General features: G+C 39.7%; 1 protein-coding gene across 1 annotated transcript in view; it reads left to right on the top strand.

Moving 5' to 3' along the window:
* vstm2a (V-set and transmembrane domain containing 2A) overlaps positions 1 to 23,786 on the top strand; it is a gene marked incomplete at its 3' end in the record, with an annotated part of 59,082 nt that extends 35,296 nt beyond the window's left edge. The window contains exons 3-4 of the mRNA XM_069719354.1: positions 22,026 to 22,076; positions 23,450 to 23,786. Of these exons, the coding sequence (XP_069575455.1) occupies positions 22,026 to 22,076; positions 23,450 to 23,786 (388 nt within the window). The remainder of the gene's footprint in view (positions 1 to 22,025; positions 22,077 to 23,449) is intronic.
* Between the last annotated feature and the right edge of the window lie 445 nt (positions 23,787 to 24,231).

Genomic DNA, 24,231 nt, shown 5'->3' with positions numbered 1-24,231 from the left:
CAGGATTATCCAATATGGACAATAGTTTGGTCAGCGTCCTCCTCTCCACCACCTTTTCCAGACTGTCCAGATTGTAGCTGATGATGGAGCCGGCCTTCTTAACCAGTTTGTTAAGTCTTGTTGTTGCAAGTTGTTCTTGCTCTCAGGACACAAGATACCTGCTGTCTCTACCAGCACTCTTTGAGAAACTCCCCTTCGGAGAAAGGCTTGCTGGTCTTTGCTAATTTGAATGCCAGCAAACATCTTGTCTTCATGCTTGATTCTTGGATGGCAGTTTGTCAGATAAAGGGGTTTTGCTGATCCTGCAAACGATCTGCCGACCTCCGAGCAGTCGCCATCCGTTCCTGCGTTGACTGGTTGTTGGCGCAATTAGCATGCTTGGTGGAAAAGTGACAGCTGATGTTGTATTCCTTTAAAACCGTAACGGTTTCTTGGTAAATCAGACACACAGCATTCGACCGGACTTCAGTGAAAAAGTATTTAGTCGTCCGTTCCTTATTAAACACTCGGCACTCGCTGTCGACTTTTCTTTTCTTTGGCCCGTTCATTGTTGCAGATGGGTTCAGAGCAGCAGCAGAGTAACAACAGAGAGCAGCCCGGCCTCCGCAAAATCAAGTCAATGTATCACTGCGCCTAGTGCGCCACCTGGTGGACCACCAGGTATTACAGGACAAGGTCAAATGAATGCAGCCATAATTATGATATGATTTGATTTGGGCAATTCTGTACCAATCTTCGGCGGGCCGGATTAAAAAGACGAATGTGGCCCGCGGGCCATAGTTTGCCCACCCCTGCATAATACGTATATACTGTATATACTGTGCATGTTATATTTTATATTTTTACTGCTATTTTACTGCTATTTTATTGCTTTTCTATTGTTCTATTATTATCTTATTGCTTCTGTATGCTGCTGTAGCGAAAAAATTTCCCCTCGGGGATTAATAAAGTAACTACCTAACCTAACCTAACCTATATATGCATCTATGTCATAGATGCATATATACGTATTAATCCACCCTCGTATATATCTCTACATCCACGTGGGAAATTATATATATGATTTCCACAATTTTGTGGGAAAATGATGCATTTTCTACCTCTCTTTTCCCTTTGGTATCTTTTTGCTATGAAACACCACACAGAGGTGGTTGGTAAACATGAGCATGTTGCGGCTTTAAATGATCAATAGTGAAATACCCATTTTGGGTGCTGAAGCGGCCTCTTGCTGCTTAAGTAGTCCAGTTGTAAGGTCATACACAACGATGGCTTGTGGTGAAAAATTCAGTTTTCGATTTTCAGAGGAACAAAGATATTCAGACAAAAACGTGCTAGCACAACATCCTCCCTTTTCTTCTATTACGGCTAGAGAGCAGGTGTTTTTTTTAAGGAATGCTGATCCCGGAGGAACTCCACCTCGTGGATAGTGGCTTTGAAAGGGTGTTAGAAGAGTATTTTGTCTAAAATAAAATGGTTTGGTTACTTTTCAGAAGTAATGGAGAACAACAGGAACGCATCATCATTGCATAAATTGTTTTGGAGTGAATTCAAACAGCATTTATACAATTTAAAAGTCACATCAGTTCAGGGACTGAATCAGCTGTGATTTATTCTTGGTGATGAAATTAAACACTCAAACACAGAAATCTTCCTTCGTCAGCCATGTCCCAGGTCTTCCGTTCTTTTATAACATTTTGCCCACTGTTTCTTTTCAGTGTGACCCAAAGAATAGACTGTTCTGCTCTGCCAATGTTAGGCTGAGTAATTTTCACACTGAAAAGATTCAACAAATGCATCACTTAGGATTTAATCATTTTACGTGATTTTAGATATGATGAAAGTATAAAGTAAACTTGCCTGTGAAATGGAATCTGGCAGATTCTTTCCAGCCATGATGATGATAGAAGGTGCTCTTATTTTGGTAAAGTAAAAATCATAATGTTATAAAACAATTATTCATCCTAGAATAGACAGCCTTTCATGATGATGCTGTTACACAATGATGTGGACAATGCTGGATTTTATGAGTAAATGTGATGAAGAAAAGAGCCAGTGGAGGATTTTAACCAATAACTGCATACATTTGAATTTCACTACCATCGTGTTTTTGCAGTCCATGATTTTTTGTTCTAAATAACTAATAAATGCACTGTGAAGTACACAGTACATGTAACTAGCAGAATACTCACCAACTGTGTGCAGAATTTACTGAACATGTTTTTAGGCGTCCGACTTTGAACTGGACTCAGAAAGCAGCTTATTTTGTGAAGCAGCTGGATTCCTGAGGTCGACAAATCCTGCGATGCCATGAGAATCCATCTTCTCAGGCTTAAAGTTGTGTCTGAACTAGCAGTGGATCGGACCAAACACTGTTCTGTGAGGACCCGCTGGAAGCTTTGGTTTTGATGCGACAGCAAAGATAACTGACTCTTGAAAACAAAACTGATCTGATTGTTTGTTATACTCCATAGGCTGATAGTTTATCCAATCACCTGACACATATTTTTTGAAAGTTTCCAGGGCCGACTTCTCAGATGGTTCTATGTAACAAACCAAGTTAGCGCTCAGCAGTTACTACGTTTCTACTTTCTTTTCCTCAAAGTTTGAGCACTTGAAAAAAAAGAGTAGTTTAGTTTAGTTTTTTATTGAAAAATACCCAGGGTTAATTTGCATGCATTTGCATCCACATTAGTTTGACTCATGTTGCTTTGTTTCACATTCCTTCAGAGCATGGATGCATGAATAATAGTGACTGATGTACTGCCTGTTGCAATATACTTTGACAAAGTCAGGGTTTATGTAACATTCAGTTGGGCTTTTTATTTAAGACTGTTCTGATGGTTAAAATGAAGGACCCATATGTCCATTCCTAAACTGAAACTCATGGAAGTTGGGCTTTTTGTGTTTAAATCTGCTGCTTTGTGAGGCTATTGAAGACACGAGAACAATAAAAACAGTCATTCAGTCATTAATGAAGCCGCTGTGGAATTGTGCAGCAGTAAGCATTGGACTACTGATAAGACTTGAGAATCGTCAGACGCAGCATTTGTATCCCACACTTTCCTTATACTGCCTCCAATATGACCACAAACATGCCGATCCACAACCTGATTCTCCATCGTTTTCTACACTGGAGTGAATACTTCATTGGGTTTATTTGAAGTTATTCATCCATTTCTTTGTCAATCATTTCTTTGTCAATTCTTGACATCACAGTTTGATCTATTTCCTACCCTGACGATGAGCTTCTATTTCCGATACTGTGTTACGAGACGCAAATTCACTGCGTGACTATACGGGTACGCTCGGTACGCTCCATATGGTATTCCACTGGGCGTTTTGAAACTACATGGGCCGTCTTTAATCAGTCAGTATGTGACAAAACTCTACCACCCCTGTAACAACATTTAGAAAAAGACACTTGAACTAACTAAGCATCATCGTACTTTAGCACCGACACTGGTCTCTGATTGGTCCGCCCTTCAGAGTGGGTAAGTGAACAGCGTTTCCAGACAATAATCAAAGAAAACTGAAGCATTGAACACAAATTTGGTGCAGGCAGGCAGGCTATCCAATAGCTGCCACTGTTCTTATGGATCATCATTGTCGTCTACTGTCGGTATTTCAGAGACCTTTTCTCTGGCTCTTTTCAGTGATTGTCATCTTTCAAATTTCAAGCCAAATGATCATGTATCATTTTATATACAAGAAAAATAATCAATATTTTTTGTTTTTCTGACCAGTTCTCCTTCAATTCAGTACAAAATGTCATATAGGTAACTGTTCAGCTCTTCATCTGGCTTTACAAATGCATCCTGCTCATTATAAAAGTCGTGTGTTCAAAATGATGCCACATTTGTTCTCTGCTGACACTCATACTGCTAATTGTCATTCAACTTAATGCAATTCACTTGTGTAGCTGTCCTTGTAATTGTGATCTAGTTATTTCAAAGGCCTTTTTCATGTTCTGCCTCCATTATTGTACCACCCTTGTGGCGCTTTTTTCTCCACCATTACTGTTAGCAGATAAGAGTCATCTGTAGTGCTTTGAATTCAGACTCATCTTCTCCCTGATTCTTGTGGGGTGCACATCAAATGTTTTTAAGTTTTTTCTGAACTCATTAGGAATGCACCATGCACACCTCAATGTGTTTTGATCATATTTTGCTAAGATCATCAGGGTCTGAAATAAAAACTGATCTCATTAGTTTTTATTTTTTAACTGAGGCTGCTGACATATTGTAATGTATCTAGCAAAGAGAAAAGAAAAGTTGATCACATGTCCCACATACCCCAAGAGCAGAGTTTATTTGGAAGTTGGAAGGCTTGACATCAAACTGTAATCGGCTAAACACTGATGTGTTGGGGCTGGCAGAGAAAAGGGCTTCCGGTTAATTGGGCTTCTGTAGTTGCATCCTCTTGTCCAAATTAAATGTGATTCTCTGTGTTGTCACTGATGGAAAAGTCTGTCCGGGAGAGGAGAGAAATCTACTATTCTCTAAAGGTCTGGCCTACACTGCAGTGAGCGATGCATGCCTCAGATAAAGCAGCACAAAACACTGGCTGATGTCACCTTTCAAACTGTTGTTAGTCAGAGCTGCCAACGTACTAAATGGTCTAGTTGAGCTTTTAAAACTTGGCTCAAGCTGTCACAATTTAGGGCTGTCCTAAAATGTCACCCCTCGGCTTTCATTAGGCATTCCCGTTGCACGTAGTAAGTACTTTGTCATTCTGCTAGCCGTCGACTTGAATTGGCATTTCACTCAGTGTGTCTCATTTCATTCTGTATTCTTCGGAGGCTGCCTTTGGCTCTGTCCCCTCATTCCCAGCCGTGCCATTTCACCTTTTTGTCTCCCTGGAAATGGATTAGCCAGCCAGGACAAAAATTAAACTGCCAAATCAATTAGGACTCCTCAAAGGTGCCGATTCATTTTCATGCTTGTTCATCACGCCCTTTCCTGCGCTTGTCTGTTTCCAACCTCTGATTATTGGCTGCTTCGTGCCAACCTACAATAGTAGACCTTTAGAAAAAGGAGAGAAGCTCAATGTGAAGAGATTATTTTCTTGAGAGCACCAACGTACTCCATTTAATCGAACAAGTTTTAGTGGAGAATTGCAGAAATACATATTTGAGGGGAGAAGCTAAAAGAAGCTAATTTACAATCAAAAAGTTAAAAAAAATATGTTTTTCTTTTGTAAGGTACATGAAATTAGAGAATGAAAATACCTTTTTTATAATAATGCCGAAAATACAATCACAGCTGCATTTATTTTACTTCAGTTGAAGGATGGAGTGGAAGAATGATGCAACAAACCATGACCGCTGTTTATTTAGGCCATATGTCTCTTTTATTCGCAACGATTTATTTTTCCAAACCTTGACTAATTTCAAGCCTAAACTTAACCAAACATTGAATAGAGCCACAATAGCAACATGGTTGCATTGGCTGTCAGTCTGTCTGTGGTCCACATGGAGAGACATTATTGGTCAGCTGAGGATGAACTTTAAGCTTTGACTCTTTTATCTTGCTGAGAGCAAGTTGACGTTTTTAGCTTTTTGTGAAATGTCCTCATAGCTTTGGCTGGATTGACACTAAAGTGGTAAATGGTAAATAGTCTGTACTTGTATAGTGCTTTATCACCTTACGGTCTCAAAGCACTAAATTTGGTCAAGTCATTTACACTACTTCAATTAAAATGACACCTACTATCCCCTTGAAGGATTCTCTGACCTCTAGCACTAAAATGCGGTTGACATCTGTGGTTGTAAGTTTCTCTAAAACTATTGGGTTGATTAGCATACATTAAAACTTCAAACACCCACATTTATGACCAGATATCGACAGAGCTGGTGACACAGGATTCACATCAGCCCCAGTTGCATTTTGTGTCTATTGCTAATTAGCACATTATATTGTTAGATGGTGGAGACAAGCTGTCTCCATGAATGTCCTCTTGTGTGTTTGTCTTGTTTGGGGCAGAACAGATGTTCCTCATGTAACATATCTCAGTAGTTTCATTAGGTCTTCAGGACTACAGCGTGATGGATAAGCAGTCTCCTTCTGGAACCATATAATTTACACTGGGCTTGTGTAAACTTTGTAACTGTATGAGAAACGTTTTGAGTGGCCTTATCAGTCACTGATTGTGAAGTACAACATGACCTTGTTTTGGGCCAAAAGGCCGGAGCATTTATCAAGGGATGTTTGCTATCACCTGGACCGGATCCCACCTCAGATGAAACGACATCGGGGACGTGGAGGTAGCAGCCGAGCTGGGCTCAGAGTGCTGAGAGACGGGCTCGGGAGAGGCTTCTGTCACGGTGTAGCCTGGTCTGTCAGTTTGGAGGCTCGCTGCATAACTGCTCGGCTGCTCTGCTATTTCTTGCAAGTGTGTCTTTATTAAAAATAATAATGATAATAATAATAATAATAATACTTTTATCTGCACAGTTTTACCATCATTACGAGGGGTGCATGAGATATTTCAGCTTGCTGTATTACCGACCATCTTCTTGAATGAATAGAACTTAAACAGACCTGTTCAGAGTGTCAAGTTCACACTGTGATATATTCATATATTTAATTTGTGCATCATCGCACTGGGTGACACTCGTACCCATTAGACGGCACGGGTCCATTCATGCCAAAATGTTTTAGAGCTCCAAGTGTTGTACATATATATATATATATATAGTCATTTTAACACTTGTGGAAGGGGAAGACAACAACCTGCCTGGTTTAATACTTTATTTCTCCTCTCGCGACACTTCTTCATCATACTTTTATGACTGACTATTAACATGGGCTGTCATACTTGGCTTCTGTCTATTTTCTGAGCAGCAGAGGGGTGGATGACATGCAACAAGGGTCAGCATACAGAATGTGTAAGCAATATTACACGAGAGGGTGTGCTTTAACGTGATTATTGGCACAACAGTGATGTGGTCAGTAAGCATCACTGAATGCCTATAACAAGTAAAAACAACATTATACTGCATATTATATGAAATTCAATCCCAATTATATATTTCCATTTAGAAGGCAGAGTGATATTTCTAGTGATGTGCAGGGCGTGCTGTTATGATGAGCATGTTCCAAATGTACAGTTGACCAATCAGATCGCTGGGTCGGAACTACTTGTTGTATAATGTAATGTCCTTGTGTGTCTAAAGCACAAAACTACAGTGATGCCAATTCCCTCTGCTTTCTATTAACAGGATCACGTTTTTTTTTTTTTTTTAATTATTCTCACCCCCTCCTTTGTTGTTTTAATAATTTAGCACATTTTGCAATAAAAAAAAAAAATCGAAAACCTTTGGAACAAAACAGAGAAAGAAACATTTATATGTACACAGCATGCACTCAGAATGATAAATGCCCACTTACTGTCCAAAGAGTCAATATTCTTTCTTCCTTTCTTTCTTCTTTTTTTTTTTTTTTTTTTTTAACTTATTCTAAGTCAGGGTTATTGGCTATTTTGCCTCACAAATAATGCAATAATGCAATTTAAGAGGAGCAAAATTAAACTCATCAGATATAATCAGAATCGTCTAATTGTTTTCTAACTGAAGACAAAACACAATCACACAGAAACGGCTGCTTATTTACAGTTATGAGTAATTACAGCTGCAGACAGCAGACACTGACCATGTCCAAGCCCATTTTTTTTTTAGAGGAAAAAAATAAACGTGTTTTTCTAATTTTTTAATATAAAGATTCTATTCTCATGTAGCGTTAGAGGTTATTTGCATCTTTTGTGGCTTTCTTACAAACAGGCATCTTAAGGTTGAATATCTGTAGCAAAACACATGGACGATAAAGCACCACCACTTTTTGCAATTTTCAAGATTTAAAGAACAAGAACAAATCAGAAATATTAATTGAAATATACAGTATAGTATTTATGGTAAGTTTTTTTGAAAAGTTTTTTTAAGAAAATAAATCCACAAAATGAATTTGACCCAGCAGGATCGTTTTCGTCAAGAATTACAGGAAAAGCACTGTTTCTACTTTTTTTAAATTATTTTTTTAACTCAGCCCTTGGGCTACAAGGCTTCTTTTTTTAATTGTTTTATATATAATTATTTATTATATCACATGGTATTAGAACAGTCTACATACTCAACCTTTTGAAGTAAGTTTAGTCAGAGATCTGAAGAATCAGTAAACTCAAACCAAAACCCCAGCAATTTTAAAGCGTTAGTCCTTTTTACATATTATTACACACGTCCTTTAAGCCCTTGCTGAATTAATTATCTATTATTACCAGATAAATCTCATTGCATTTCACAGTGTACAGAGTTTTTACATCTTATTTCAGGTGTGACATTCCTGCTCTGAGATTAATGGGAACTGACCGTGCTCTCTGACAGATCAGTCCCGCCAGAGACTTCCGCTGCCTGAGTTCTCTAACTTCCAGTTTAGCCCTATATCCTAACTTGAATGGGTATAGAATAATTCCATCATGTGGGTCTTTTACTTTCAACATGCATAATGAAAAGTTTTAGAGTAGCATTTAAAGAGTTTTGTTGTTGTTGTTGTTGTTGTTGTTGTTGTTGTTGTTGTTGTTTCCTTTGCAGGCACATTTTATGATGAATTTATGTACGTATGAGACAGAAAAGCATTATTTGTTTAAGTGCAGCGATTTGGATGAAATGTGAAAAGAAGAGCTGGAAGCACTCCAGCAGCCCTTTGGGCTTGGGCCTGGCCCACTAATTGTAATTCTCTGAAGCTAACGCTGTGTGATTCTGATGCTCTGACACAGAGAGAGTCAAGTGTTCGTCTGAGGACGTCTGAACTGCAAGTACAGCGTCTGAACAGAATGTGAATATCTAATTCTTGAACTCAGCGTTGTACACAGGGAGTGAATGTTTGGGTGTTATGAACAGAGTTGAGATGATTATAGTGACGTAATAGATGTGACCAATGTCATATTTAGTATCAGTTGGTAGAACCATGGTCTAAACCTCCTGCTTATGGTGTGCTCTCAGACCATTTCACAGTTCTCTGGGAGTGTTGCTTTGGCCTTAAATTCATGTAACATTTGCTTGTCAAATGGTCATTTCCCCTTCACTGGATAAAGTAATGTAGTAATTGTACACAATTCAAGCACTTTCATGTTTTCTACATGCACAATTGCGGGCTTTACATGTAATTAACATAGCTCTTGTCATAAACCAATGGACTGTAAAGGGATTAGTGTGTGCATGTGAATGGGACCCCTGTCAGCTGTGGGATGTAATTAGAGTTAACAACTAAGCTTAGACCCAAAACATCTTCAACTGGGAGTCAGTGAGCATTGTAATTAGGAAGCACTTTACCGAGCACACTACCGTGCTTTATGTATTTTACACCCACTAAGGCCTCACTTTGTTCTTAAAAAGGGGCCACATCGCTCCCAGGGGTCTCAGCTAGAGGAGAGATTGGATATGAAATGCATGCAACATTCACAACTCATTATTAGGCATGATTAAGTTGTTCTGGCTGTAATGGATCTCAAAGATGCTAAACACATCCATCATCATTGGATATGTGTCACTGAGTATCAATACACTGTCAGTTTGTAAGGGCCTTACGCATGCAGCATTTACTCCAGTGCTATTTTGCCTGGAGGGTACGTTGATATGTACTTTACAAGATGAATGATCTTGTATAAAAAACAAGTAAATAAAAAAAAAAACCTGGAGCTAGTTCGGTTTCCTGGCTGGATCACAGTTGTTTAAAGAGAACTGCCATGGTTTTGAATCGAGGAAAGAGCACTTTAAATCCAGCCATATACTGGTGAAAGGATTTTACATGGATGATTTCCCAGTTACTTTCAGAAGGTTAGGGAAGTTCAGTTTCTCAAAGGCAGAACAAGTGTAGCAAACCTAAACCTCCACAGATTTAAGAATTGGTGAGATTCTCCGTAATGTACTGGCACATTCAGAAACAGTACTGTGCATGAAGCCTTTCATGGTTTCGTAACCATTTGATTGAAACACATTGGACTTACAGATCTTGTTGTATATAACTCAACCTAATGGTGTCATACAGAACTCAGCTATGCATATTAGGCCTTTAGCCACCTGAAACTATACTACACCCTGTCTAATTGATTAATTTAATTCAATTGAATACCTCCCTGTCACAATGAGAAAGGTCAATGTAAAAAGTATTTCATTTTTATTCTAAAAAGTTTACAAAAAAGAGTGTTAGCTATCTGGATGTGGGCAATATATAATGAAAGAGCCAGACAATGTTTGTTTACTTTCTCAAAAAACATGATAGTGCAGCACCTGGTTTACAGCTTTGTTTGATGACAACAGCTCTGCTAATGAAGTTGTGCCTGAGGCTAACGATGATGAGGATTCTGTTTGTACCGTTCTTGAGTCAGATTGTTTAAAGCAGGACCGGGGCATGAGAATGATGTTGTGGTGTCAAGCAATGTTAGGAATGGTGAGAGAGTCTCATTTAAGATTGATGATGGTTGCTCTAAAATTATTTTGTTTGCTCAGAAAAAGAACCACTTCAGCTGAAAAAAAAAAAAAAACACTGAAGATGTCTCAACTGTCAAACCCACATTGGTAGTGAAGCAGAGGATTAGTGGGACATGTCACAAAAACCCTGTTACAATAACCACAAGCACATGACTGTTATTACTGATCACTGTAGTGACTAGCTTGGGTGAGGTTGCTCAAGACCTGAGGGAAGTGACACCTTTGCCTTCAAGGATCAATAACAGTGAAGGGGATTTCTTTCCAAAAGAGCACAATGCAATTTAATGAAATAATGGTTTCTGAGAGTGCTTGAGATTAAAAGCTCATTCTTGACAAAACCACCATGTGATGTGTTTCGTAAGTGGCTGAAAACGTTTGATGGCATCACACAGTCCTCTGCAGATGGACTTTATTGTTATTGTTATAGGTAAAACACATTGTCTTTGTCCAATGGAGAAATTAAATGACGGAGAAATGACTTTTACTTTGAAGAAGACAAACCTCCCGACTGCCCTTTTACCACATTTTAATATATACAGTATTGTTATTTCCAACACAATGGATGCATCTCAATTTGTTAGCAATTACAATTCTAACTAGTGGTGGGTTGAAAAAAAAGCTGTTGTTTTTTTCCCCATATTAATTCGAATTTTTTTTTATCATTTACTTAATTATTTTTATTTTGCTTTTTCTGTGAGAGACAATTAAAAAAATGTTCTATCTAATCTTTAAAGCAGCTGTCAGAGGATGATGCCTTGCACAGGGTATTCAAGATAAATTTCTATGTTGCTGATCAATTGTGTTTTCTGACAGGCACGAGTCTTTCAAGATGATGACATGTCTTGCACTTCTAGTTGTAGATTTCATAGTTTAAAAGATGATGCAAGGATCTTAGTCAATTATTGTGTTTAATTGATCTCAGCGCTGGCGTCTCTTGTTGGCTTAACAAGTCAGAATGCTTGTCTTCTGTCAGTTACCATCTCTTTAGAGCCACAATAGAAAGAAGATGATTCAACGTATCCTGTAGCGCATGCTTCATACCAAGGATCGGCTGTTTATCAATCAAACTGAGGGCACATCATAAAACTCTCCACTTGAGGATGAACAAAACCGAACACACTGACGTCTCACAATAAGTCTTGTTTTCTGAGAGGACTTTTACAAGCCGTCTCTGGACTCATGGAGCCAGGAAACATTCCTGATGAATTTCCCATGGGGTGGAAGAAAAAAGGAGCACAGTAAAACTTCATCTTTAATTAAAAAGGGACTGCATTAATCACTCTTTGTCAACAGGACTCAAAATATACAGATAACTACTTTTGGAACTTCTCTTGCTCTTTTTCACCTTTAGTCACTGCATCTGAAAGACTCAACAGATAACACAGATTATAAATCGTTGTATACCTCAGGGACATACATCTCTTTCCATGTGACCATATTGCCATCCAGAGGACTTGAATGTTACAGGCTGAGTTGAAGATTATTGGGACATTTTCATTTATATATTAATTACATTAGGCATCCTTTGTCATTTAATTAATTAGCAATTAATAACATCCTGTTATGAAACTCCTGTTTTGCAGTTAATTTGTATTTTTCTGTTAGTGTATGCCTTTACTATAGAGACATACACAGTTAGGCCCAAAAACTCAAAACTCTACCACTTAAACTTTGATAGGAATGTTTCTCCCTCAGGATAAAACCAGACAAAAGGTTGACAAAGTCATCTAAAGGTTTATTTTTACTGAATCCTTCTGCATCATGTTCTGGCTCCGTCACAGCCACCAGACCTGATTGCTGCCATTCCAGTAAATGCTTGATATTCCAGCGGTCGCACCGCTGCGGATCTCAGCAGCTTCGGCTCGGCGCTCCGCTGTGCTAAAAAGATAGGTGCAGAGTCAATTTTGACAGAAGTGTGACAGAGATTGTATCAATCTGCAAAGAGCAGATCGGCCTGGCAGGAAGTCAGACAGAGGAAAGCATTGAGCATGCAGTCAATTTTCAAAGTAAAACACCCTGTGCAGACTACTGATCGTACATCACATTATGACATCAATGTCCATGAGTGTTTTTTTAATGACTAAAACAAAGCACGCTGTATAACTTTGGAGACCACAGGACAAAGTAGGAAATTACAACAAAACGGACAACATAGAAACCATTAACCCTTTAAGCCCTAGAGGCCCCCAATTGGGGGACAGGAAGAAGAATAAAATAGGGCAGACAAAACAATTCCCTTCTGAAATGAAAAAGCTGAAGTCCTCGTGCAGGGGACGGAAGTAACAACGGCGCACAGGTGACGCGACGTGACAGACCCCAGCCCATTGGAAAATGCAGGTAACACCTGGTTTTCCAGCTGATAAAACTGGTAAATTTCCTTACAATTTCCCTCTGTAAATATATGGGTCTTGGGATGCTCCATAGAAAATCGGTTGCAAATGTTCCTTCCTACTGGGCGTATACCTCGGGTTAATTTCAACCAATCAGCTCGCACCGAAACTGGCCGATCCTCTGGCACCGCTGCAACTACCTACTGTGTCCACCAAAGGTTTTTGAAGTTGATTTTAATGAACGCCAGCAGCGTGGCGAGGTGCTGAGTGTTTATTCTGCGCTGAGCATTTCGCGTTTTTTTTTTCCGGTCAGCGATAGTTGCCCTCGTCACTGTCACCAGCCGTCCAATCACAGTGAAAGAGGGGCGGGACAAAGGCGGTTAACCACCAACACTGGTCGCTCATTGGTCCGCCCTTCAGAGTGGCTGTGCAAACACTAATACGGCAGAGTAGCCACACTTTTATTCACAGCCATGAGAGCCACAGTCGGCGCAGCCAGGCTACTTTTTCCCCTCTTGCATGTATCAAAATAACATTATTTTTCTACGTAAAGCAATTTTACGTTCTTAATTGTTACAAGCCAAGTAAATGTAAAACTGAATCAGCAGATTCAAAATGCCTTTATATTAGCAACAGTTTATGATTTGTTTTCTTTCCCGCTCCACTGTAAAGACTTCTTTACTTTTTGGGTTGTCCCAGTGCAAGTTAAAATAGTTCAATTATTCTGCCGTCAACCCACAATAACTCCAAGCTGACAACATCTGCCAGTCGTCTACTTGATTGCAATCAACTGTGAACACGCTAGAAATCTATGGGCAGATTCTCCACTCAATCATCTAAAAGACCCCTCCGGCATTACACATTGCCAGGCAACGAAGCATCACGTCAGCAAAGACACTCCTCTGGTCCACCATGAAGAAGTTTCTAGCATCCACACACATCAAATTCTGCTGAGACTGACCAGAACTGCTGAAACAAATGATTCAGGCTGATGTCAAAATAACCTCTTTAACCATCAAACTAGAGATTATTGATATGAATTATTCCTCCATAAATCAATTGGCATTTATTTTTGCTCATTCAGACATTAGTTATATCCTGTTGTCATCCATCATTTCATTTATTCTTTGTCTGTAAATCATAAATTACTAAACATAAAAAGACCTGTTCTGTTTACTCCAACTTGAAGACGGAAATCAGTTTAATCAATAAGTCATGGCTCCTGATATTTCACTGATTATTTGATTTCTGTCATTTAAAATAATACTTTGATTCTTCTTAATTAAAGCTGATACCCAAACATATAACGAGTGCAAAGATTAAAAAATTGTGGCCTCCTCTACAATCCTCTCTAATGGCAGCTGTCTTTTTACAATATCCCTCAAACCAAACTACGTCTCCGTACTACTTTGTGCAGATGTACACTCCCCACAGATCCTCTTAGGTTTTTTTTAATGCGTCACATGTTGTCTCATCGAACTCAGCTTCGGTTCATGAAGCCCGACATCCTTTATCAACATCCCTCAGAGAAAGGCCTCGAGCTCATTGCTTTCAATCACAGCGGGTGTACAGGCGTATAATTAGCTCCAAAGTGGGAACATCCAGTTGTGAGTTATATTTGTCTTACGCAAAACATATCATCATATTGCTGCATCGGATGCTCGTCTATTTCCTGCTACTGTGGGTGGAGACACTGATCTCTCAGCCCTCCTCCATGATGGATTCCTCTCTGTATCATTACTGAGCATCAGTGCAAATGGCGGTCCTACAAAGAAAGCCTTGCTCTTTGATTCTGAGAGACTGACATTAAGATATGGTGTTTCAGATCTTTGAGACATTCTCTGCTGTCACACCCAGTGGTGCAAGTGAAATATCCTGACAATATGGCACACTCCACACATTTGGACAGTTATATGACAAAAGAGAACCATCAGCTACCAACAAAATGGATCCAGATGTGCAGGGAACAGAGCCAAGAGGTGGAAGTATGGTTGTTAAAGTATGAAGCTATTTTAGGGACAGGAAACTTGATTTAGGTATCCACTAATGGATATTTATGTGACAGACAGAACAAAGCATTTAGGGCTGCACAAAACATCAAAAATCAGCTAAAAATCGAATTATGCAATTTATATCTCAAAGCCACTCACAACCAATCCACAACAGAGCCGCTTCACCAAAGGAAAGATTTGTTGTGTGCTAAACGCAAACAATAGGCCACAGCTGAGAAATGAGACCAGCAGCGATTCGTTGTTTTGTGGTTCACTTTCAGGTCCACTTTACAAACCGCTTTGGGTTTGCAGAAAATCCGTAAAAAGGCCAGCAAGACATGATGCACCGGTGGGACAGGACGTTAAACCTTTAGCTTGGTGAGGATATGCTTCAGGTTCTGGGATCCAAGATTACAAACACAAACAACATTTTTGTGCTAAGTCACATAAATGATCCGACAAAGTCAGAGTTAGTCGATTTTTACAATGTTTGCTGATGAAAAGCACGAAGATGGCCTTTTCATAGGTGTAACTAATAACATGACAGCGACAAACAGAGTGTGTTCAATAACAAGACACTGAAAGTGAAGCAGAGAAACAGAGTTCTGATGGTTAGCTTAGCTTAGCACAAACGCTGGAAGCAAAGGGAAACAACTGGCCTGACTCTCTTTGAAAGTAACAAAATCCATTTTTGCTCACAAATTATAAAACATCTAATTCAATCAATTTAATGAATTCATTACTTCATTAAAAACAACTACAAAATACAACATTAAAAAGTCCGGTTGGGTACATGGGGACGCCCTCAACTTTATGATGAGGTTGTCTTTATGAGGAAGATCAACTTCTCTCAGCACTAATTAGCCCAATGACTTCAATCAAATAAATAATAAAATAATTAGTATCAAACGTTAACACGTTTTTTTTTTTTTTTTAAATAGCCAATTAGGCAGGTAATTTTCATTTAAATCTGACTTTAAAAATCTCAAATTTGAATGTTAAAAACTGAATGACTTTTCATTTTAAATCCACTATCATGACACATATATGACATAACATTACAGAGGCATTCAGGTTCAATATCATAGTTTCATATCAGATGTAAAAGGACAATTTCGAGGTCTCTTTAAGCGTATTTCAATACTACCACTAAGCTGGTGTTTTATAATGCAATTTGACAAAGAGAAGCTTTTCACAGTGTATTCTGACACATTTCCTCAACCATCACAGTTTAAGATTACAGGCTTTAATGTGTCATATGAATTCCATGACCTGAGTTTAAACTCAGTGTGTTTGTGTTTGTAAAGCCGATGATCGCTGGAGCAACTCATTTCAATATTTGGTCACATTGATGTGTTTTCAGTGTCATCCACGTTCAGGCTCTAACGTGATCTTATCCCTTCACAATAAGAGCTGCAATACTATCGCAGCAACACAGGATGGTCCAGTTCATATTTCAGTTTAAATGATGACCATTTTTCTTCATGTGACATTGATTTAGTTTCAGCAACTCAATGAAGCTTTTTTTGACGCACAATAATTGCGGCACACATTTTACAAGAAGTCAATTTGAGATTTGCATGAAGAATGGCAGCGTGTCATGGTGCAAGAGTTTTGCAATAAAAAGACAAGCGATTGAAATTGCGATACTCGCGAGTGGCCGCAGCTTTGGCTCAGAAGCCACTCATGCGATAGAAATTAAATATAAATGGGAAAATAATGGAAGTTACACAGAGAGTGTCTGGGAAAACGTTTACATTGCTGTCACAGGCTTGAAAATTTCCTTCAGAAAACGTTTATCAGGTAGACACTAAGTTAAGAAATAACCTTGATGAGTTGAAATAGTTAAATCCAACAGAATGTATCCTTCTTCATTTTGTGTTATTTGAAACGCACAGAAATATATTAGTGGCAGATAAGGCAGGTGATAAATGCAGGGATCCTGAATTGATATCGGCCATTCATTAAGTCACAACTGCCTTAATGGCACTTGCACAGTGCCCGCTAACTAATGGGTTCACGCTCATAAAATGGAGACTTTTTTATTTATTTTAGTTTTAGTGCCTATGACTTCAACAAGTCAGTTTGGATCAAATCTTCTGAAATGTTTGAAAGGCGCAGGTGAACCCAGACATGGATTTATTCTTAATTCATGAACAAAGTGAGCACAGTCATCTGACCTGGAGTCAGAGCAGAATCCGGAAAACAAACACACAAACAAAAAAGATTCATATTGTTGCTCTTTTTATCCGCCCACACACAGTCAGACCTGTTGGTGTTTTAAAATACCGCTGCGTGTCATCGGTCTGTGCAACTTGATGCTGTTGTCTTGGATGTACAAAATGTGGAATATATTCTGTAACCCTGATGAACCTTGGCCGACTCCTCTGTTTGTTTGATCGACACAAATCAATTTATATTATGTGTAAGCCTTGGCATGAAATTAGATTTTGGACTTTATGTTGACTTAAATATAATATCTGTGAGCTCAGGATCAGCTCCTTCTTGAAAGATGGAGAAACACATGATTAGGCTTCAGATTTACTCAGAAAAATGGGAACATTTGGCCGCCAACACCATCACCACAATCAGGACATGTTACATATCTTCAATGCACATGATTGGCTTTGTTCAAACAGTCTTTGTAGAAACATGACCAAAAAAACATCTTCTCTGTAATTAGTTCGTTAAGGGGAAAAGGAGATGCATCGGGTGCTGTAATGCTGTGCAGCTGTGATACTGCAAAAGGAAAATCCAGTTGTTCCATAACTGCAGTAAATGAGCTAAACTAGGCTAATCTATATAACATACAGTTAGTGATGGGGGACTCTCCTGTTATTTCTTCTATCTCAGTATGTACAGAGTCTGGAAGTATCTCAATTATTTAAACATCCTTCAGGCAAGAAATAAAGAAGAAATAATACATAATGCATCATTAACCCCTAAAAATATGAACTCAATCAAATAATAAAGGATTTTGGACACAGTCACTGACTGAGGAGGTCAGTCTCTTTGGTATTTGTTGGGCTGCAGTTCAGCTTGTAAGAAATGTGGAGGGCAGTGAGACTGTATGACAGATGGTATGAGCAGAAGTCAAGTTGGGTTGTATACAGTTTGTCCAGGTTTTGTAGAACTGAATGCTCTCAGCGGTGAGTGAATACAGCTGCAGTAAGCCCCAAAGGTCAGTCACCAGCTGCACTGCTTAAACTCAAACTATTTCACACAGTATTGAGGGACTGTGTAACACCATTTAAGGTTTAAGTAGGTGGGGAAAGGTGAAAGCTTTTGTAAGTGTCAGACTTTAGAGTTTGAGAATGTGGCTATTTCCTGGAGGCAGTACATAGCAGTGCAGATTTGATTTGGACTGAACCATCAGAAATACCATTAGAAAAGATCCAGTTGAATATTTTTGACCAGCACCCCACACAGAACCTGTAAAATGTAGACACTACAACAGCAGCCATGTCTCCCATTGATTTTATTTATTAGTGACATATTTTGCATCTGCAAGTTACTTATTTAGTAATTACAAGTCTGCAAATTTCCACTGCCCGTGTGTTTTAGTTGGTTACTTATATAACATATGGCAATTGAAATAAGGTTACCGTGCTAAAGTCACTCAGGCTGTGTTCAGACTGCAGCCAAATTGGATTTGTTTATCAAATCAGCTCTTGAGGACAGACTATCCGCACTTTTGTTTGCAAGTGAGTGGATCAGATTTGAAGTGTCCAGGTATCACCAACCTATTTGCGTGGGTTGCTGTGGTAACCATATATGCGCAGCTACGCTGATGACACGGCTTTCCAACACGGCTTTCCAACACGGAAGCTGCTGGGCAGGAAGTGGCAGCAAAGTTATTTTGCTTTCTGTCTGTTGTTGTCGTTTCCTTCCACAGCGCCAACATCTACACTTTCAGATAGTGTTTTGTTAGTGGTGGCATAGATTCTGCTCACTCTGGCACTAAAAATGTTGTCTTCATTGTGTGTCGTGTGGCGAGCGATGCAATAAATCCGGTCTGAGCCAGCAGAGGGTCTGGACTGAGAAGCATTTGTAGAAATCAGTTTGGAATCACATTTCAAACCACCTCGAAACGTGGTTTGGATCCAGTTTGCGAAAATAACATTGTGTGTTTTTTGCTGTTCAGACAAATTAATGCGCATACAATCTGGATATGAGGACAAAAAACTGATTTGCGGTGGCAGCCTCAACGGGGCTTTAGTTTAAAAAATATATATTTTAATCATAAGTGAAAAAAGTCACCTCTAACTTGATTGAGACGAGGCATGAACTGGAGGTTATATATAGCAGCTATGATCACACTCTCATAACATTTCACTGAAACATATTAGCACCAAAACTGTATTTAAAAGCAAAAGCTGATATACCCCTGGTATGAGCTGTTGAACAAAAATCCCCCAAAATATTTTGTAGGTTTTCTGTTGTGTGTTAAACTGTAAACAGTGACAGAGTGTGAATTGATATGGCTGGAATATTAACTGCATAACTAACTGACTGTAGGCTAAGGGGTTGCAATGCAAGACCAGGTCTTAGATTCTGAGCAGGGCCAACCAGGACCCCTGTTCTGTTGACCTGAGTTGGCTAATGCCAAGCCAGAGATTAAAAGTAACTACCAAAATGATACAACCAAACCTAAATAAATGGGAAGTCAGTGCAACAAAGCCAGCATGTGATATGCTGTGATAAAAATGCTGTGGCGTCTTACTACTTACTTACTGACTATTGAGTGCAGCAGAATGGATCTGGACTAATTTGCACTGATTGTAGAATATATGCTGTGGAACTTTGGCTTAAACAAAAACAAAGTGCATCACATGGTCAAGATGGAAGGAGATAAAACAGTGAGGACTTTATTGAGCTGTTGGAGCGATGGAAAGGTTTCTTAGGGGAAAATAGGAACAAATACATTAAGATCAATGAAATGCAAACTGAGCATGTTTCTTTGGATTCAACAACAGGACCTCTATGGACATAGTTTTTGAACAATAACAGAAGAAAGGTGGAGCGTTTAAGATGTACACCGATACATTGCAAATAACGACAAAGAGGTTGGAGTTGGAGCTACTTTGGATGATAAAATGCTTCAAGCTTGGCGATTTTCCCGAGTTAGCATGAACGAGGACATAATGATGAGGACAATGACAAAATCAAAGTGACAAAAACTGGAGTAGGACGATGCTCCGAGACAGTACTTAATTACAGTTGAAGAATTTATTATAGTAGAGCTCTGATCAGTCCGAGCTGAATTTGGAAAATGATGAGGTCCTTATTTTCAGGTCTTCCTCGTGATGTCGGTGAATGGAAATGTATAATAGCAATTTTCAAACCCATGAGGCTCAAACACCAAAAATAATTCACATTCCAGTGTCTTTTTGATGATCGCTGCCTGGTAAAACTACGTCAAGTACTAAACTGTGAGCTTCAAATGTCTCCCCACCAAGCACAACATGACCCTGATGACACGTCCTGTCCACGTGCTGAAGTGCCCTTGGGCCAGACACTGAGCCCCAACTTGCTTCCAGTGGCGGGCAAGCTAGAGAGGAAGGAGACAGGCAAAGTGTCCAGAATCAGGACATCATACAAGATTAACATAAGAGTGGTAGCAAAGCTTTGCTATTCACCATATTCCCACATGACCAACTTACTCAGAGCGCAGAGCAATAACATGCACTTTGAGAAAAGTCAGCAAATGATTTTAATTCAAACAAAGAATTAAAATGATAAATTTTATGTTACAAAAATTGCAGTAATCGATTAGATGCTGGAAGCTGAAAAATAATCGAGTTCAGCTGTGTTGTGATGAAAAGCCATTTTAAAAGCCCCATAGGATTTTCTATAATGAAATGTTTGAGCAGCAATTAAACCATTTCCCTCCATTCACCGTGTTTCTCGGAATACAGCAGTCACTCTGTGTGGACCAAAGTGGAGCATCTGGTTTCCAGTGAGAGTCTGACTCGATCCTCCACAGGTGACATATATAGACTGCACACCCAGCCCATATAACCACTGTTATAGTGGTTTGTAAAAGAGGAGGCTGAAATTGATGACTTGAAACAGTCCCTACGCCAAGACTGAGAACAATTAATCCTGCCTCGCCGTTAAAGACGTCTCCTTGATACAATAGAGGATGCCAGGTCCATCTGTGAAGTCACAATGTACGAGTCGTGCATACATGCAGACAGCGAGAGCTATGGCTTCTAATTCTGCTCATTAATCACCTGTCTGCCAAACATCCTCCAGAGAAAAGCGCCCCGGTTCCTCCGAGGTAATTACAATACTTGAAGGAACGCTCTCTGCAGCAAACGCTCATAAGCAGCCATCTTATGCCTCTCCTGCCCTTCTTTTTTTTTGTCTCAACCATGGAGCCAATTGCTTCCATGTCCTCTGGAGAAACTTCCTCCTCCACCTCCTCTCAAGCCGTTTCTGCAGCGCCGCTCCTGCTCCTCTTCAGTTTTGTAGTCAGCAGCCTTTTCTATTTTTTTTTTTTGCCCGGGCACACATCCATTTGGCATCCGATGTGGGATAAATAAATTATAGCCACTAAAATCAATGCCCAGTCCATGATGTAGGCTGTAGGCTTAGTACTTGCCACCGTGCTAGAATTATCCCAGCAGGGCTCAAACCGAGGTCTTTTCTGAGCCCAGGAGCTATGCTGCTGCTTTTCACTGCTTCTGGTGCTTTTGTGAAAAGCTATTCCCGGCCTTCTGACATTTTATTTGTCATACGTTTTCATGGGTAATATTACTTTTACTGCAGAGACTGATGGCAGTTTTGAGGCATAATTAGTCTCAGGAAGCTGTTCGTTGTGACACAGCATCCTGGTTTGAACCCGTCCCCCCCCCCCCCCCCCCCCCCCTCAATTCACAGCAGCATCTGGAAGCTGTCTTTAATTTCTCCACAAAAGCACTCAAAGAATCTAAAAATAAATCAGAAACGGTGGCTAGTGTGGCTTTTACTTTTAAAGGCAGAACAGTAGCAATGCCATCACTCCGTCTGTAAACTGTGTGTTGATGTACGTTTGAAAGATTAATAACCCTCAGTAGATAGATGATGTCTATTCTCTAAGTTGTTGTAGTAATCTCATTGGCTTTCAGGAGTTCAACACCAGACTTGCGTTACATACTGTACATATTTGAATGTGTCCTCCTGGTAGCTCTGTAAGCTACTATCACTTTGCTTATGTTGTTTCTCTCTCTGTGTTCCCAGATGGAGATGATAGCAGAGCCTGATCCTGATGATGAGGGGACAAAAATAAGTGTAAGTAGAAGAACACATCATGCATGCAGGGCTGAAGCCCGGTGCTTCCCAACCATGTGCCGTCATGACCCAAGCTGGCAGCGTTTCATTCTGAGCAAACACAACAGCAGCTGATTTCTCGAATAATACACCTTCAACCAGAGAAAGGAGCTAATCAGTGAAATCATTGGCAGTCTACTATTACTGTCAAAGTGGTTCCCTTCCTGCGCTCATGTCCCAGCAGCCATCCTGCCCCTTTTTTCCTGCCTCTCTGTATGTGGCTCTTGTGCCCAGTGCACCACACAGCCTTCCACTGAATGACTTCACTGGAGCCCTCAGATAGTCAAACAGTTGTGTGAGATGGAAAAAGGACATATTCAAGCTCAAGCTAACTTGTAGAAGGCAGTGTATTAGAAACTGGGTCATCATTTCTCTCCATCACAGTGTATTATCCTGTCTGACATTTTTTCGAGTAATGTAGCTGCATTCCTAAATTTCGGTAATTAATTTGTGCAATGTTATTTTCAATAGCAATAATTGCAATGCAGTGTTCCAGATAACTCTAAACTTCAAAGTCAAAAGTTTAAAAAAAAGAAAAGAAAAAGCAAACGGTGAGTTAGTGAAACAGGACCTGGTGATTGTTTCTATATTTAATCAAAACCATGGTCTCCAAAGGATTGCAAAACCAGTTCCCAGTCAGACCGCTGCGCTTTGTAAACTCACCGTCCACCACCGGACACCATCTTAGGACTTGAGGACAGGAAAACAAATACTGCTAGTGAATATAACTACTTCAATTGTGCTTTAAAAGTATATAAAGTACATAGAGTAGGATTTTAAATCAATGTTAGAGATAATATTGTTAAGTGAACTGAGCAGAAACCTGCCTTTCATGTGGCTCACCAGTAAAACCACTTGAGTTGTCCCGACAGGCACGGGTGAGCGACTTCGATGCTTTCAGATCCATATAGAGTCACTACTTCACCCTTCATTAATAAATACATACTTGTGGATTGAAGAGTAGTCTGATGTTACAGTCTAACAGCATGTACCATGTGCATGTTGTTGTCTCAGGACGTCTTATTTTGGCCTATATTTTATTATTTTTACCCCTGACACAGAATATGCTAATAATTTGATATCCTCCATCTCAGGAATACACACATCTGACAAAAGTACACCATATTAATCCTGCTATTATGATTTGGCTCAGGTGTTTTGACTAAATGGCAAATGTGACTACATAAACTAAACCTACAAAATACAATTTTATGTAGCACCAATAGATTTGGACAAAAGGATCATATGAAAATGAATTGACATGATGATGAAACCGTGTGGTATTATACCATCCAATGTTATGACACTGTGGTCTCTTTTAATTACTCTAACAGACAGTGAAAGTCCAGGGCAATGACATCTCACACAAGCTGCAGATCTCCAGAGTCAGCAAGAATGATGAAGGACTGTATGAGTGCCGGGTGACACGAGCTAACTACGGAGAGATTGTGGAGTACAAAGCCCAAGCCTGGCTGAAGGTCAACGCCACGGCCAGGCCTCGACGACCATTGTCACCTCCCAAGAAGAGCTCCCCGCTGCACCTGACAGACAAGAAGCCGAGAAAGTCTAGCTCCCCTCTGGGCCAGGACAACATGAGTTCAGACCAGAGGGTGGCCTCCACTTCCACCTCTCACACATCCTCCAACACAGCTAAACACAACCCCGGCTCAGGTAAGGCCCTGGGGGAGGGTTATGTAATGGGAATACTCTGCAACACTAAAAACCCTCTTGACTTATGTAGCCAGACTTTTCCCTACCACTATGAATCTATAAATCCTGGACCTCCTGACACATGTGTGAGTCATCCACTCTGGTTAAAAGGCTTGTTTGGTTGAGATTCAAAATAACCAACAATAGACTGCAGCAGGATTTTATACAGTAATTAATTGTAAAACGGTGCCTTCAGAAAACAGATCTTCAATTATTAAAAGAGAAGGAAAACCACACCTGAAGAGTGACTTTACCCTGCTGTTCGGTGTTGTGGATAAACACCAGCACCACATCATGACTCTTCAATAAAAAAAAAACTAAAAGTGGAGCACAAATTTACATCACAACTGACTGTTGATGGGCTTCTGTCATGCTGCCAAGATTGTGCTCTTGTTTAAAGGCCTGG

The sequence above is a fragment of the Brachyistius frenatus genome, unplaced genomic scaffold (assembly GCF_029030835.1).
Source record: "Brachyistius frenatus isolate BFR_SWC_R1_liver_20210118 unplaced genomic scaffold, ASM2903083v1 Contig_212, whole genome shotgun sequence".
Classification (NCBI taxonomy): Eukaryota; Metazoa; Chordata; class Actinopteri; family Embiotocidae; genus Brachyistius; species Brachyistius frenatus.
This window is presented reverse-complemented; position numbering and strand designations above follow the sequence as displayed.